The sequence below is a fragment of the Macaca mulatta genome, chromosome 4 (assembly GCF_049350105.2).
Source record: "Macaca mulatta isolate MMU2019108-1 chromosome 4, T2T-MMU8v2.0, whole genome shotgun sequence".
NCBI lineage: Eukaryota > Metazoa > Chordata > Mammalia > Primates > Cercopithecidae > Macaca > Macaca mulatta.
The window spans coordinates 139393602-139410848 of NC_133409.1; the positions used below are offsets into that span (position 1 = coordinate 139393602).

At 48.9% G+C, this 17247-nt stretch overlaps 2 protein-coding genes across 2 annotated transcripts in view; both read left to right on the plus strand.

The window, feature by feature from the left end:
• Positions 1-227: 227 nt before the first annotated feature.
• The window catches only part of PRPH2 (peripherin 2), a 50320-nt gene continuing 33300 nt past the window's right edge, over positions 228-17247 (plus strand). Inside the window, exon 1 of the transcript XR_013416390.1 lies at positions 228-361. The gene's annotated coding sequence lies outside the window, so the exon portion shown is untranslated. The remainder of the gene's footprint in view (positions 362-17247) is intronic.
• Positions 1963-3344, plus strand: TBCC (tubulin folding cofactor C). The gene has a single exon (XM_015136361.3). It carries the CDS (start codon positions 1990-1992, stop codon positions 3028-3030), a length of 1041 nt encoding a protein of 346 aa, XP_014991847.3. The 5' UTR covers positions 1963-1989; the 3' UTR covers positions 3031-3344.

Here is a 17247-nt window from a genome sequence, read left to right on the forward strand (position 1 = left end):
CAGGCACAATGGCTCACGCCTGTAATCCCAGCACTATGGGAGGCCGAGGCGGGCGCATCACCTGAGGTCGGGAGTTCAAGACCAGCCTGATCAACATGGAGAAACCCCGTCTCTACTAAAAATACAAAGCTAGCCGGGCCCGGTGGCGCATGCCTGTAATCCCAGCTACTCAGGAGGCTGAGGCAGGAGAATCGCTTGAACCCGGGAAGCGGATTGCGGTGAGCCGAGATCGCGCCACTGCACTCCAGCCTCGGCAACAAGAGCATAACTCCGTCTCAAAAAAAAAAAAAAAGAAAAAACAGAAGCCTCACCTAGTCTGCCCGTAAAACAAGACTAGTGAAAACGATGACTACGCACAAGGGTAAGCACCATTGTGTTTCGACACCCCCTTTTCCATCGGATGCACGCAGGCACGCGGACACACAAACCCTGCCCCCGCGCCCCGCCTGCGCGCGGAATCTGCCACACGGTATGAACTGTGCTCTCAGCGGAGAAATACTCTGCTCGGCCAAGAAATTTATGTGTGTTTTGTTTTAAGTGGGAAGGAAAGGAAGAGAGTGGGGCGTGAAAATGGGAGATGTTTTAATTCAGATTTAATTCAAAGGCTCTCGTTTCCTCCCATCTTTTTCTGCATCAAAATGCAGGTAGATCGGTGAAATTTCAAGTTTCTTGGGCCGTTAAATACCCCAATTTAAACGATGGAGGCTGGGAACTGGGGATATAAGGAGGAAACCCAGGGTTGGAAAGGCGGGCAGGGTTAAGGAGGTCCGGGAGCTCCGCAGGGCTGAGGAAACCTGCGAGGCTGCCGCGCCCGGGCAGCGGCTGCGTCTCGGGTTCTTGCCCTGCCCGCTGCCTCGGGTTTTTGCCAGTGACTGCGCCGTCTTGGCTGCCCACCCACACCTCGGGTTGGTCCCGACTTTAGGCTAGGCCATTCACTTCCGGTGACAAATCCCTCCCACCACCCCTAGAAATAATGTACCGCTTCGCCCACCGCTTTCCTAAGACCGACCGCCCCAGACAGCCACAGAGCCCGGGGCTAGGGTCTCACCCCAGCGCGGCCGGCGACGCCCAGCTGCGGAGGGAGTGGCCGGGACGGAGCTCGGGGAGGGCAGGGAAGAAAGAAGGGGGTGTGGATCTCACCTTCCCCCGCCCCCACCCCTTCGACTGCAGCAATTGGCCAAAAAAATAGTAATCCTTTTTAGACTCCCTCAGGGCCCCTCGAACCCAGTTGCAGTGAGGAACTCAGTCTCTCCCATCGCAGTGCCCCTCGCCTTCTCCCGCCCCTGTAACTGCCTCCGGGGGTTCAGGAGCCCCCAGGCCGCGCCGAACTGCAGTGGATGGGGGGAGGGGGGCGAGAAGGATGAGGGCTACGGGGCGGCAGAAATAGGTTGGGGGAAGGGGTGGTGGAAGGGAAAAGAAAAAACCGGAGGCATGCAAGCGGCTCCCTAGCCAGCTGTTCCAGCTGCTGCTTCCTCCGGCGCGGGCCGGGCGGTGCAATATTCCCCCCCCTCCATCTTTCTCACCACTACCTGTCCCCCCAACCCATCACACGCACTCATCCCTCCCATCCACACCCCTAGTAGCGGATCTCCGGCCTGTAAGGGGGTAGTAGGGAGGAGCTGGGGGGAGGGGGAGGCCTGCGAGTTTCTAACCTTGTTCTTATAAACAAACCCACATGTGCAGCTGCCGCTGCTGCAACTCACCCCACAATCCCGGATATAAGTCCTGCCCCTTTAAGAGGAAAAAAAGATTCCCCCGCCTGCCTCCCACCCCACCCATCCACAAGAACCTTTGTCTTCCCACCCCCATAGTCAGTAGGCCCCGCCCCTTCTCTCCACCCCCTCCGACGCAGAAGAACCAATAGGCGAAGAAAATAAGGCCGGGGGTCTGACATCATCGTGTTAGGCCAATCACCGGAGGCGTTGGTGGGAGGCCTCACAGAGACCACACCCGGAGGAAGGAAGACGAGAGAGGAAGCTTGAAGTCAACATGGAGTCAGTCAGTTGCTCTGCTGCTGCTGTCAGGACTGGGGACATGGAGTCCCAGCGGGACCTGAGCCTGGTGCCTGAGCGGCTTCAGAGACGCGAACAAGAGCGGCAGCTGGAAGTGGAAAGGCGGAAACAAAAGCGGCAGAACCAGGAGGCAGAGAAAGAGAACAGCCACTTTTTCGCCGCCACCTTTGCTCGGGAGCGAGCGGCCGTGGAAGAGCTTCTGGAGCGCGCGGAGTCGGTCGAGGGGCTGGAGGAGGCAGCCTCTCGGCTCCAGGGGCTACAGAAACTTCTCAACGACTCGGTTTTTTTCCTAGCCGCTTACGACCTGCGGCAGGGACAACAGGCGCTGGCGCGGCTGCAGGCGGCCCTGGACGAGCGGCGCCGGGAGCTGCAGCCCAAGAAGCGTTTCGCTTTCAAGACCCGGAGAAAGGATGCTGCTTCGTCTACCAAAGTAGACGCGGCTCCTGGCATCCCCCCGGCAGTTGAAAGCTTACGGGACTCCCCGCTGCCCAAGAAGGCGGAAGGAGACCTCGGCTCCAGCTGGGTGTGCGGATTCTCCAACCTGGAGTCCCAAGTCTTGGAGAAGAGAGCCAGCGAGTTGCACCAGCGCGACGTCCTTTTGACCGAACTGAGCAACTGCACAGTCAAACTGTATGGAAATCCCAACACCCTGCGGCTAACCAGAACCCACAACTGCAAGCTGCTCTGCGGTCCGGTGTCCACCTCTGTTTTCCTGGAGGACTGCAGTGACTGCGTGCTGGCAGTGGCCTGCCAACAGCTCCGCATACACAGTACGAAAGACACTCGCGTCTTTCTGCAGGTGACCAGCAGGGCCATCGTGGAGGACTGCAGTGGGATCCAGTTCGCCCCTTACACCTGGAGCTACCCGGAGATCGACAAGGACTTCGAGAGCTCTGGTTTAGATAGGAGCAAAAATAACTGGAACGATGTTGACGATTTTAACTGGTTGGCCCGGGATATGGCCTCCCCAAACTGGAGTATTCTTCCTGAAGAGGAGCGAAATATCCAGTGGGACTAAGCAGTTGTCACTCTGTTCTTCACTCCTACCAAATACTTTCCACGTTGGACTTTCCCCCTTATTGGGTCTCGAAGTTTACTTATTGTCACACTGTGTATGTTTTCAGCATTTTAAGGCTTGAGATTGTAATGGGCTCCTACTTGTGATTTCCATTAAATTCGTAACAGGCGTGAGCCACCACGCCAAGGCTTTATTTATTTATTTTTATCACAATAGTTGAGGCAATAAGGGGGAAGGAGGGTGATTATGTTGCTTTGTAATGGTTTGTGATATTTGAAACATCGCGGTGCATAATAAAGTAGGTCTTCGATGAATACATGGGTTTGTTTTGTGTGTGTGTGTGTGTGTGTGTGTGTGTGTTTTTAGAGATGGGCTCTCCTTATGTTGTCCAGGCTGGTCTCGAACTCCTGACCTCAAGCGATTCTGCTGCTTCGGCCTCCCAAAGCACTCGGATTATAGACGGGAACCAACAGTGCCCAGGTATAAATACATGTTTAATAAATTCCAGGGCTGAGCCCAGGGACTCACCCCTGCAATCCCAGCACTTTAGGAGGCTGAGGTGGGTGGATCATTTGAGGTCAAGAGTTGGAGACCAGGTGCCAGGTGAAACCCCATCTCTACTAAAAACACAAAAATTAGCTGGGCTTGATAGTTCACACCTGTAGTCCCAGCTACTCAGGATAATTGCTTGAACCTGGGAGGCAGAGGTTGCAGTGAGCCAAGATCACGCCACTGCACTCCAGCCTGGGTGACAGAGCCAGATTCTGTCTCAAAACAACAACAAAATAGGTAATTCCTTTGTCCCTAGCCATTCAGTTCCTTTGGAGAGTCATCACTCTTTTTTTTTTTTTGAGACGAAGTTTCACTCTTGTTGCCTAGGCTGGAGTGCAATGGCGTGATCTCAGCTCACTGCAACCTCAGCCTCCCTGGTTCAAGTGATTCTCCTGCCTCAACCTCCCGAGTAGCTGGGACTACAGGTGCACGCCATCACCCCCAGCTAATTTGTGTGTTTTTTGTAGAGAGGGCTTTGCCATGTTGCCCAGGCTGGTCTCAAACTCCTGAGCTCAAGCAATCTGTCCCCCTTGGTCTTCCAAGTGCTGGGTGGCGGTGCGTGTTTGTAATCCCAGCTACTCGGGATGCTGAGGCATGAGAATTCTTTGAACTTGGCAAGAGGAGGTAGCAGTGAGCCATTATTGTGCCACTGCATTTCCAGAGCAAGACCCTGTATCAAAAAAAAAAAGGAGGTGGTGTCAGGCGTGGTGGCTCATTCCTGTAATCCCAGCACTTTGGGAGGCCGAGGCAGGCAGCTCACCTGAGGTCAGGAGTTCGAGACCAGCCTGGCCAACAGGGGGAAACCTCGTCACTACTAAAAATACAAAAATTAGCTGGGCATGGTGGCACATGCTTGTAATCTCAGCTACTGGGGAGACTGAGGCAGGAGAATCTCTTGAGCCTGGGAGGCAGAGGTTACAAGGTTACAGTGTGCTGAGATCGTGCCACTGCACTTCAGCCTGGGCGACAAGAGCAAAACTCCATCTCAGAAAAAAAAAAAAAAAAAAGGAAATTTTTGGGTCTTTGCCAGTTTGATGGTTAAAAAATGTTACTTTCCTCTACTAGTAATGGTAATCATCTCCTAACTCATCTCCATATCTCCAATTGCTAAACTATTCTGCATACAGCTACTAAATTAGTTTTCTTAAAGTATGTCACTCCTGATCTAAAACCTTCTGAGATTCTTATTATCTGATAGGCTTCCTGGCCTGGAAGACAAGCCCCTCCACCATCTGTTTCAGCCTACTGTTCTTACATGATGTTTTACTGTTTCATCACACACACTTCATGCACCAGCTAGTCTGAACTAATAATACCCATTAATCAAACACACTGTATCAATCAGGGCTCTGGCAGGAAACAGATGGTATGCTCAAAATGGATACTTTGAGAAGAGCTTAATACAGGAGCTATTTACAAAGCTGTGGGCAGAGTATAGGAAAAGCAATTAGAGATGGTACACTATCTGTTACCATCCTTAAGGCTGAAGAAACAAAAATGTTACCAGAATGCAGAGAGAGAGTTACCCAGCTACCCAACAGGAGTTTCAGTCCTCAGTGGAGGGATTCTGCCAATCCGTGGTGACCTGGCAGGGAGAGAGCCATGGGAATTAAACAATGTCATTCTCTTTTACTGGTGCCTCCCATTGGAGCCCATCTGGAAATTTCAGGGCAAAGAAATCTGCTGCTGCAGTCCATATGAGTCAGCTCCCAGGATGTAGAACAGGGTGGAGAAAAATGAAGAATAGATCTGGAGGAGGAAATAGAAGATACTAAGTGCAGGCCAGCTCTGTGGCTGACGCCTGTAATCCCAGCACTTTGGGATGGCCTTGGGATTTGCATTGGGAGGCCAAGGCGGGTGGATCACCTGAAGTCAGGAGTTCGAGACCAGCCTGGCCAATTTGGTGAAATCCTATTTCTACTAAAAATACAAAAATTAGCTGGGCATGGTGTCAGGCGCCTGTAATCCCAGCTACGTGGGAGGCTGAGGCAAGAGAATTGCTTGAATGCGGGAGGCAGAGGGTGTAGAGAGTCGAGATCGTACCACTGTACTCCAGCATGAGTGCCAGAGCAAAACTCCATCTCAAAAAAAAAAAATTTCAGTGCAAATAGTTTTTGCCGTATTTCCTGGCCTTTTCTCAAGCAGTGCCCACACAGATTGGGTCCGCATGCACTTGCCAAAATTTCATACGAGACAAATGTCACTTCCTCTGAGAATCTGTGATTGTCCTTAGTCTCTTTGAAAATGAGGCATGGGCCAGGCTTGGTAGTTCATGCCTGTAATCTCAGCATTTTGGGAGGCCTTGGTGGGAAGATCACTTGAGCCTGGGAGTTCAAGACCAGCCTGGGTTCAAGATAGAGCAAGACTCTCTCTGTACAAAAAATACAAAAATTAGCTAGGCATGGTGGCACATGCCTGTGGTCCCAGCTACTCAGGAGGCTGAGGCAAGATGATTGCTTGAACCTAGAGGTCAAGGCTACAGTGAACTGTGATTGTGCCACTGCACTCCACCTTGGGCAACAGAGTGAGAACTTGTCTCAAAAAAAAATGAGGAGTCTGGGTGCGGTGGCTCACGCCTGTAATCTCAACACTTTGGGAGGCTAGGGTGGGCAGATCACTTGAGGTCAGGAGTTCGAGACCAGCCTGGCCAACATGGTGAAACCCAGTCTCTAAAAATAGAAAAATTAGCTGGGTGTGGTGGTGTGCACCTGTTATCCCAGCTACTCGGGAGGCTGAGGCCCGAGAATCACTTGAACCCAAGAGGCAGAGAATGCAGTAAGCCTAGATTGCGCCACTGCACTCTAGCCTAAGTGACAAAGCAAGATTCTATCTCAAAAAAAAAAAAAAAGAAAAAGAAAAAGTTTAAAGAGAGACCAAGGAACAACCACTATGGGGACCAGGGGAAACGTCTGGCCAATCGAAAAGTACTAAAGACTTACATAAAAGTTAGGTGTAATATTTGAGGAGGGGAAATGAAGGAGGGGGGAATAACCGCCTTTTCCCCAGCTTTGGTTATTGAAATTCTCCGGGGAGGGCCATTCACGCACATCTCATCAGATATGGTAATTTCCAAGAAAGATGATTAGAAAGTTGGATGACTCAACGTCCTTGAGCAGAGGAATGCTTATGGACATTAACAAGAACGTTCCATAGAAGTTGCAGTTTAATAAACCTTGGCAAATCCAGCTCATGCACAAATTTCCCCCAAGGAGCATTGACAGTTTAGCTTTTTTGTTGTTGTTGCTTATTACGACAGGGTCTCACTCTGTTGTCTAGGCTGCAGTGCAGTGGTGCAATCATGGCTCACTGTAGCCTTAACCTCCCAGGCTCAAGTAATTATCCTACCTTACCCTCCTGAGTAGCCACCACACTCGGCTAGTTTTTTTACTTTTTTTTGGAGAGTTGGGGTGTCACCATGTTGCCTAGGCTGGTCTTGAACTCTTAGGCTCAAGGATCCTCCCACCTTGGCCTCCCAAAGTGTTGAGGTTACAAGTAAGAATAAGCCAATTTTACTTTTTGACTGGGTACATGTTTAGTTTATGTTTGTTATTTATTTGTATTTTATTTTATTTTAATTTCTCTCTCTTTTTTTTTTTTTTTTTTTTTTGAGACAGAGTCTCTCTCTGTTGCCCAGGCTGGAGAGCGGTGGCGTGATCTTGGCTCACTGCAACCTCCCCCTCCTGGTTTCAAGCAATTCTCCTGCCTCAGCCTCTGGAGTAATGGGATTACAGGTGCGTGCTACCATGCCCAGCTAATTTTTATTTATTTATTTATTTATTTATTTATTTATTTATTTATTTAGAGACAGAGTCTCACTCTGTCACCCAGACTGGAGTGCAGTGGTACGATCTTGGCTCACTGCAAGCTCCGCCTCCCGGGTTCATGCCATTCTCCTGCCTCAGCCTCCTGAGTAGCTGGGAGGGACTACAGGCACCCGCCAACACACCCGGCTAATTTTTTCTATTTTTAGTAGAGACAGGGTTTCACTGTGTTAGCCAGGATGGTCTTGATCTCCTGACTTCGTGATCTGCCCACCTTGGCCTCCTAAAGTGCGGGGATTACAGGCATAAGCCACCGTGCCCAGCCCACGCCCAGATAATTTTTGTATTTTCAGTAGAGACGGGGTTTCACCATTTTGTCCAGGCTGGTCTCCAACTCCTGACCTCAGGTGATCCACCTACCTCTGCCTCCCAAAGTGCTGGGATTACAGGCATAAGCCACCATGCCTGGCTGATTTTAGTTTCTCTTAATCTTCAATTTTGGTATGGTTATGGCATGAAGTGTGTTTCCTGACATGGAAACCCAGACTATAACATTGCATCTCTGGAAACTGTGGGCTAGACTTGACTTGGGTTCAACTGTGACTGATGTTAAAGAACCAACTGACTTCTTCAGTAACAGCTGTAAGACTGGGATATTGGGGCCAGGCGTGGTGGCTCATGCCTGTAATCTCAGCACTTTGGGAGGCTGAGGTGGGAGGATCAACTGAGGTAAGGAGTTCGAGACCAGCCTGGCCAACATGGTGAAACCCAGTCTCTACTAAACATAGAAAAATTAGCTGGGTGTGGTGCATGCCTGTAATCCTGGCTACTCAGGAGGCTGTGGCAGCAGAATCATGTGAACATGGGAGGCAGATGTTGTAGTGAGCTGAGATCGCGCCACTGCACTCCAGCATGGGTGACAGAGCAAGACTCTGTCTCAAGGGGAAAAAAAAAGACAAAAAAAGACTAGGATACGTCCCCAGGGGCCTTAATAAAAAGTACTGGATGGGCAGTAGCTCACCCCTGTAATGCCAGCACTTTGGGAGACTGAGGTAGGAGGATCACTTGAGCCCAGGAGTTAGAGACCAGCCTGGGCAACATGAGACCCTGTCTCCAACACAAAATTTAAAAATTAGCCAGGCATGGTGGCGCATATCTGTGGTCCCAGCTACTCAGGGGGCTGAAGTAGGAGGATTTTTTTTTTTTTTTTTTTTTTTTTTGAGGCGGAGTCTCACTCTGTCGCCCAGGCTGGAGTGCAGTGGCCGGATCTCAGCTCACTGCAGGCTCTGCCTCTCGGGTTTACACCATTCTCCTGCCTCAGCCTCCCGAGTAGCTGGGACTACAGGCGCCCACCACCTTGTCCAGATAGTTTTTTATATATATATATATATATATATATATATATATATATATTTTTTTTTTTTTTTTGAGACAGAGTTTCACTCTTATTACCCAGGCTGGGGTGCAATGGCACCATCTCAGCTCACTGCAACCTCCGCCTCCTGGGTTCAAGCGATTCTCCTGCCTCAGCCTCCCAAGTATCTGGGATTACAGGCATGTGCCATCACCCCCAGCTAATTTTGTATAGATGGGGTTTCACTATGTTGGTCAGGCTGGTCTCAAACTCCTGACATCAGGTGATCTACCCACCTCGGCCTCCCAAAGTGCTGGGATTACAGGCGTGAGCCACTGCACCCAGCCTCTAACTAATTTTTTGTATCCATTAACCATCCCCACTTGCCCCAGCCCCCAGCCCCCACTACCCTTCCCAGCCTATGGTAACCATCCTTCTACTGTCTATTTCCATGGGTTCAACTGTTTTAATTTTTAACTCCCACAAATAAATGAGAACATTTGAAGTTTGTCTTTCTGTGCCTGGCTTATTTCACTTAACATAAAGACCTCCAGTTCCATCCATTTGTTGCAAATGACAGGATCCTGTTCTTTTTATGGCTGAATAGTAAGTACTCCATTGTGTATATGTACCACATTTTCTTTATCCATTCATCTGTCAATGGACATTTATGTTGCTTCCAAATTCTGGCTATTTGGAACAGTGCTGCAACAAACATGAAAGTGCAGATATCTCTTTGATGTACTGATTTCCTTTCTTTTGGATCTATACCTAGGAGTGGGATTGCTGGATCATATGGTAGTTCTATTTTTAGTGTTTTGAGGAACCTCCTAACTGTTCTCCATAGTGGTTGTACTAATTTACATTCCCACCAACAGTGTACGAGAGTTCCCTTTTCTCCGCATCCTCACCAGCATTTGCTATTGCCAGTCTTTTGGATAAAAGCCATTTTGACTGGGTGAAGATGATATCTCATTGTAGTTTTGATTTGCCTTTCTGTGATGATCAGCGATGTTAAGCACCTTTTCATATGCTGTTTGCAATTTGTATGTCTTCTTTTGAGAAATGTCTATTTAGACTTTTTGCCCATTTGAAAACTAGATTATTATATTTTTTCCTATAGAGTTATTTGAGTTCCTTATATATTTTGGTTATTAATCCCTTGTCAGATGGGTAGTTTGCAAATATTTTCTCCCATTCTGTGGGTTGTCACTTCACTTTGTTGTTTCCTTTACTGTGCAGAAGTTCGTTAACTTGACATGATCCCATTTGTCCTTTTTATTTTTTAATTTTTATTTTGTTTTTTGGAGACAGAGTCTTGCTCTTTTGCCCAGGCTGGAGTGCAATGGTGCTATCTTGGCTCACTGCAGCCTCTGCCTCTTGGGCTCAAGTGATTCTTGTGCCTCAGCCTCCTGAGTAGCTGGGACTGAAGGCATGTGCCACCATGCCTGGCTAATTTTTTTTTTTTTGAGACAGAGTCTCACTTGGTGGTCCAGGCTGGACTGCAGTGGTGCAATCTTGGCTCTCCGCAACCTCCACCTCCCTGGTTCAAGTGATTCTCCTGCCTCGGCCTCCCGAGTAGCTGGGATTACAGGCACTCACCACAGCGCCCGACCAATTTTTGTATTTTTAGTAGAGACAGGGTTTTGCCATGTTGGCCAGGCTGGTCTTGAACTCCTGACGTCAGCCGATTGGCTTGCCTCGGCCTCCCAAAGTGCTGGGATTACAGGCATGAGCGACTGCACCCAGTTACCATTTGTTCATTTTTGTTGTGGTTGCCTGTGCTTGTGGGGTTGCCTGTGCTCAAGATATCTTTGCTGAAGTGAGAGGATTGCTTGAGCCTAGGAGTTGAAGGCTGCAGTGAGCCCTGATCACGTCACTGCACTCCAGCTTGGGCAACAGAGTGAGACCCTGTCCTAAAAAAATAGATAAATGAAAATGAAAATAAATTTTTATAAAGTGCTGCTTTTGTGATTTCTCGATCAGAAAGTTTCTTCTAATAGCACTTTTTTTTTTTTTTAGATAGGATCTTGCTCTGTTGCCTAGGCCTGCGTGCAGTGGCAGGATCAGGGCTCACTGCAGCCTCAACTTCCCAGGCTCAAGTTATCCTCCCACCTCAGCCTCTGGAGTAGCTGGGACTACAGGTGTGAGCCACCTCACCCGGCTAAGTTTTCGTATTTTTTCTTGTAACAGGGTTTTGCCACTTTTCCCAGGTTGGTATAAAACTCCTGGGCTCAAGGGATCCGCCCACCTTGGCCTCCCAAAGTGTTGGGATTACAGGCGTGAGCCACTGCGCCGGCCGCACTTTCTATGTTTTAAGGAATAGTAGTGTAACAGAGGGTGCTGCTTGACCATCCACATGGCTTGAACTTTCCGCTGTGCCCAGCACCATAGTATTAAGTGTCTGACAGTTGTGATTCCTCTTGTGGAAAGCCTTGCTGCTGTCCTTTTGTAATAGGCCAGGGTAGCTGGGGACTTACCCTGGGAACAGCTCTCAGATGAATGACTCTCCAGTGTTAGTGAATAAATAGCTCAGCTCCCTCACCCGAGACAGGATAATTCTGAGATGTGTTTCCCCCCAGGGCTTTCCTTCTCCACGGTGGAAGCTGGTGTAATAGCACAGTCTTGTGGGCTGCCTTTCCTTCCTGTACCGCTTTGCCACCTCTCCATGGGTGTTATCTGAATCTCTCCAATTAACTACTTTTTTTTTTTTTTTTGAGACGGAGTCTCGCTCTGTTGCCCAGGCTGGAGTGCAGTGGCACGATCTCTGCTCACTGCAAGCTCTGCCTCCCGGGTTCACGCCATTCTCCTGCCTCAGCCTCCCGAGTAGCTGGGACTACAGACGTCTGCCACCACGCCCGGCTAATTTTTTGTATTTTCAGTAGTGACGGGGTTTCACCATGTTAGCCAGGATGGTCTCCATCTCCTGACCTCATGATCCGCCTGCCTCGGCCCCCCAAAGTGCTGGGATTACAGGTGTGAACCACTGTGCCCGGCCAATTAACTACTTTTACTCCCAGTTTAGGGTAGCGTTTTTAGTGTTTCTCGACCTTTTTTTTTTTTTTTTTTTTTTTTTTTTTGAGACGGAGTCTCGCTCTGTCGCCCAGGCTGGAGTGCAGTGGCCGGATCTCGGCTCACTGCAAGCTCCACCTCCCGGGTTCACGCCATTCTCCTGCCTCAGCCTCCCGTGTAGCTGGGACTACAGGCGCCTGCCACCTCGCCCGGCTAGTTTTTTGTATTTTTTAGTAGAGACGGGGTTTCACCGTGTTAGCCAGGATGGTCTTGCTCCTGACCTTGTGATCCGCCCATCTCGGCCTCCCAAAGTGCTGGGATTACAGGCTTGAGCCACCGCGCCCGGCCTTTTTTTTTTTTTTTCCTTCATTATCACCCCCATAAAGACCCTTTTTAGATATTTATTTATTTATTTATTTATTTATTTTTGAGACAGGGTCTCACTCTGTCACTCAGGCCGGAGTTCAGTGGCGTGATCACGGCTCACTGCAATCTCTGCTTCCCAGGTTCAAGGGATCTTCCTACCTCAGCCTCCCAAGTAGCTGGGACTACAGGCATGTGCTACCATATCCCCAGCTAAATTTTTTTGTATTTTTGATAGAGATGGAATTTCACCATATTGTCCAGGCTGGTCTTGAACTCCTGTCCTGAAGTGATCCCCCCGCTCTGGCCTCCCAAAGTGCTGGGATTATAGGTATGAGTCATGGTTCTTGGCCAGATCTTTTTGTTTTGAAAAGATAGGGGCCACACAGATTTCACATTGGGACTTCTTTTTCCTAGTTATGCCCCTGGGGAGAGGAATAGGAAATGAAGAAAGTTATGGAACATTGAAAGTAGATGGTAGCAGAGGCTCGGCATGGTGGCTCATGCCTGTAATCCCAGCACTTTGGGAGGCTGAGGTGGGCGATCATCTGAGGTCAGGAGTTTGAGACCAGCCTGGCCAACACAGTAAAACCCCATCTCTACTAAAAATACAAAAAATTAGTCAGGCATGGTGTGCACACCTGTAGTCCCAGATACTAGAGAGGTTGAGGCACAAGAATTGCTTGCACCTGGGAGGCAGAGGCTGCGGTGAGCCAAGATTGTATTACTTTACTCCAGCCTAGGCAACAGAGTGAGACTCTGTCTCAAAAAATAAAAATAAAATAAATAAAGTAGATAAGGGCCAGGCGTGGTGGCTCATGCCTGTAATTCCAGCACTTTGGGAGGCCGAGGTGGGTGGATCACCTGAGGTTAGGAGTTTGAGACCAGCCTGACCAACATGGAGAAACCCCGTCTCTACTAAAAGTACAAAAATTAGCCAGGTGCGGTGGCAGGTGCCTGTAGTCTGTGAGTCCCAGTTACTTGCGAGGCTGAAGCAGGAGAATCACTTGAACCTGGGAGGCAGAGGTTGCAGTGAGCCAAGATCACACTACTGCACTCTAGCCTGGGTGACAAGAGCAAAACTCTGTCTCAAAAAAAAAAAAAAAAAAAAAGAAGTTGACAGTAAAGAGTACTGGATTCCTTAAACAGCTATCTCACTGAAAACAACTGTGAATGCTAGATAAAATATATCAAAATACTTGTAAAAAGACATCATGGAGCTGCAAAGAGAGTAAAGAATATGTGGATGTGGGCAGAGAATTACCCAAGTGCCAAGGCAAGAGACTGAAGGCACAAACTGTTTCAGTATAATAAAAAAAAAATAGTTAAAATAAAAATAGTCGTAAGACAAGTTAGACATAGAGAATGATCATGGACATTATCAATCATTAGTATAAACATTATTAATCATTAGCTTTTAATATTACTCTTTGTCGTATTACTAATATAACCAAAAAATAACCGGCGGGTATAGGGTCAGGTGCTGAAGGGACATTGTAAGAAGTAACCAAGAAGGCAAAAGGTGAGTCCTCTGTTAGGCCCACATAAGGTCCGCTTGAGGGCTCCTTGGTCAAGCGGTAACGCCAGTGCCTGGGAAGGCACCCTTTACTTAGCAGACCGTGAAAGGGAGTCTCCCTTTCCTTGGAGGAGTCAGGGAACACTCTGCTCCACCAGCTTCTTGTGGGAGGCTGGATATTATCCAGGCTTGCCCACAGTCATCCAGAGGCTTAAACCCCTCCCCGTGATGCTGTGCTTCAGTGGTCATGCTGCTTGTCCACTTTCATGTTCCTCCCGTACTCCTGGTTCCTCTTTAAAGTTCTTCAAAGATAGCGGTAGAAAAAATAGTGAAAGTCTTAAAGTCTTTGATCTTTCTGATAAGTGCCTAGAAGAAAACACTGATGTATGCTGCCTTCCCCCTCTGCTTCAGCAACCTATAAGGGAAGGGCCCCCAGTCCTATAATCACGTGACTTACTTGACATCAATCACTTGGACGACTCACCCTCCTTAACCTGCCCCCTTGTCTTGTATACAGTAAATAACAGCGCACCCAGTCATTCGAGGCCGCTACCGGTCTCCACGTCTTGGTGGTAGTGGTCCCCCGGGCCCAGCTGTTTTCTCTTCATCTCTTTGTCTTGTGTCTTTGTTTCTTACAATCTGTCGTCTCCGCACACAGAGAAAACACCCGCTAAGCCCCATAGGGCTGGATCCTACATGTGGAGATCAAAAAAAAATTTTTTTTTTTTTTTTTGAGACGGAGTCTCACTCTGTTACCCAGGCTGGAGTGTAGTGGCATGATCTCAGCTCACTGCAACCTCTACCTCCCGGGTTCAAGCGATTCTCCTGTCTCAGCCTCTGGAGTAACTGGGACTACAGGCATGCGCCATCACGCTTGGCTAATTTTGTATTTTTAGTAGGGACAGGGTTTCACCATGTTGGTCAGGCTGGTCTCAAACTCCTGACCTCAGGTGATCCACTTGCCTCGACCCCCCCAAGTGCTGGGATTACAGGCGTGAGCCACCACACCTGGTGGAGATCATAATTAATCCAGAGATGTGAGCTAATTCTTTTTTTTTTTTTTTTTTTTTTTTGAGGCAGAGTTTTGCTCTTGTTGCCTAGGCTAGAGTGCAGTGGCGTGATCTTGGTTCTCTGCAACCTCTGCCTCCCAGGTTCAAGTGATTCTCCTGCCTCAGCCTCCCGAATAGCTGGGATTACAGGCATGCGCCACTGGGCCCGACTAATTTTGTATTTTTAGTAGAGATGGGGTTTCTCCATGTTAGTCAGCCTGGTCTCGAACTCCTGACCTCAGGTGATCCACCCGCCTCAGCCTCCTACAGTGCCCATCTTCAGTGTAAGAGTATGCTGTGGTCTGAATGTCTGTGCTCCTTGCTGTGATGTTATGATATTTGTTGGTTTTCATCCACGTTCCTGGGTAATAATTCCCACAGCCCTTGTTCTGGTGTTTCGTTATAATGTTGGGTGTGTTGGGCCTCAGGGGCAAGTCTCTGACCTTCTCCTGCCCACCTTCCACTCGAATGTTTCCCCACCTCTCTGACTGCGGGTCCTAAGACCTTCCCAAGAGAGGATCCTGCCCTGTACTGGGGGGAAGGAATACTGTTGTCATGAAGCTTCCAGAAAAACCCCAAAAAGGCCCAGCAGCCCTGGAGTCAAAGCTGGTTCCTGGCCCAGTCCCTTCCTGAAGCAGCCTGCCTCCCCTTTCCTTTCAACATGACAGATGCTGCTGTGTCCTTCGCCAAGGACTTCCTGGCGGGTGGAGTGGCCCCACCCATCTCCAAGACAGCGGTAGCGCCCATCGAGCAGGTCAAGCTGCTGCTGCAGGTGCAGCATGCCAGCAAGCAGATCACTGCAGATAAGCAATACGGGGGCATTATAGACTGCGTGATCCGTATTCCCAAGGAGCAGGGAGTCCTATCCTTCTGGCATGGTAACCTGTCCAATGTCATCAGATACTTCCCCACCCAGGTTTTCAATTTCACCTTGAAAGATAAATACAAGCAGATCTTCCTGAGTGGTGTGGACAAGAGGACCCAGTTATGGGGCTACTTTGCAGGGAATCTGGCATCAGGTGGTGCCGCTGGGGCCACATCCTTGTGTTTTGTGTACCCTCTTAATTTTGCCCGTACCCGTCTAGCAGCCGATGTGGTTTAGTAAAGCTGGAGCTGAGGCCGAGCAGTGACTCACACCTGTAATCCCAGCACTTTGAGAGGCTGAGGTGGGCGGATCACCTGAAGTCAGGAGTTTGAGACCAGCCTGGCCAACATGGAGAAACCCCATCTCTACCAATAATACAAAATTAGCCGGGAGTGGTGGTGCATGCCTGTAATCCCAGCTACTCAGGAGGCTGAAGCAAGAGAATCGCTTGAACCTGGGAGGTGGAGGTTACAGTGAGCTGAGATCGCACCACTGCATTCCAGCCTGGGCAACAGAGCAAGACTGTCTCCCGGGGAAAAAAAAAAAAAAAAAAAAAAAAAAGCTGGAACTGAAAGGGAACCTGAAGCCTCGGTGACTGCCTGGTTAAGTTCTACAAATCTGATGGGATTAAGGGCCTTTACCAAGGCTTTAACGTGTCTGTGCAGGGGATTATCATCTACCGAGCTGCCTACTTCGGTATCTATGACACTGCAAAGGGAATATTTCCAGATCCCAAGAACACTCACATTGTCGTCAGCTGGATGATCGCACAGACTGTCACTGCCATTGCTGGGTTGACTTTCTATCCATTTGACGCCATTCGCTGCCGCGTGATGATGCATCACGGCGCAAAGGAACTGACGTCATGTATACAGGCACGCTTGACTGCTGGAGGAAGATTGCTCGTGATGAAGGAGGCAAAGCATTTTTCAAGGGTGTATGGTCTAATGCTCTCAGAGGCATGGGTGGTGCTTTTGTGCTTGTCTTGTATGATGAAATCAAGAAGAATACATAAATTATTTCCTAGGATTTTTCCCCCTGTGAACAGGCATGTTGTGTTATATAACTTATGTTGGGCATTCTTGACAGACTCCTGGCTGTCAATTTATCAGTGGCAACTGTTTACTGGTTGAAAATGGGAAGAAATAATATTCATCTGACCAGTTTTCTCTCTCTCTCTTTTTTTTTTTTTTTTTGAGACAGAGTCTCATTCTGTCACCCAGGCTAGAGTACAGTGGCATAATCACGGCTCACTGCAACCTCTGCCTTCCAGGTTCAAGCGATTCTCCTGCCTCAGCCTCCTGAGTAGCTGGGATTACAGGCACACGCCACCATACCTGGCTAATTTTTGTATTTTTAGTAGAGACAGGGTTTCACAATGTTGATCAGGCTGGTCTCGAACTCCTGACCTCGTGATCTGCCCACCTTGGCCTCCCAAAGTGCTGGGATTACAGGCATGAGCCACTGCGCCTGGCTTGTTTTCTCTTAAAGCCATTTCCATGATGATGATGATGGGACTCAATTATATTTTTTATTTCAGTCACTCTTGATGAATAACAAATTTGGAGAAACAAAAATGTCTTTAAAAAAAACACAAAAGCCTGGGTGCAGTGGCTCACGCCTGTAATCCCAGCACTTTGGGAGGCCGAGGTGGGCGGATCACGAGGTCAGGAGATGGAGACCATCCTGGCTAACATGGTGAAACCCCATCTTTACTAAAAATACAAAAAATTAGCGGGGCGAGG

What these genes read in the sequence shown, in the direction of transcription:
- TBCC (XM_015136361.3), top strand. Translation starts at nt 1,990, where the DNA reads ATGGAGTCAGTCAGTTGCTCTGCTGCTGCTGTCAGGACTGGGGACATG.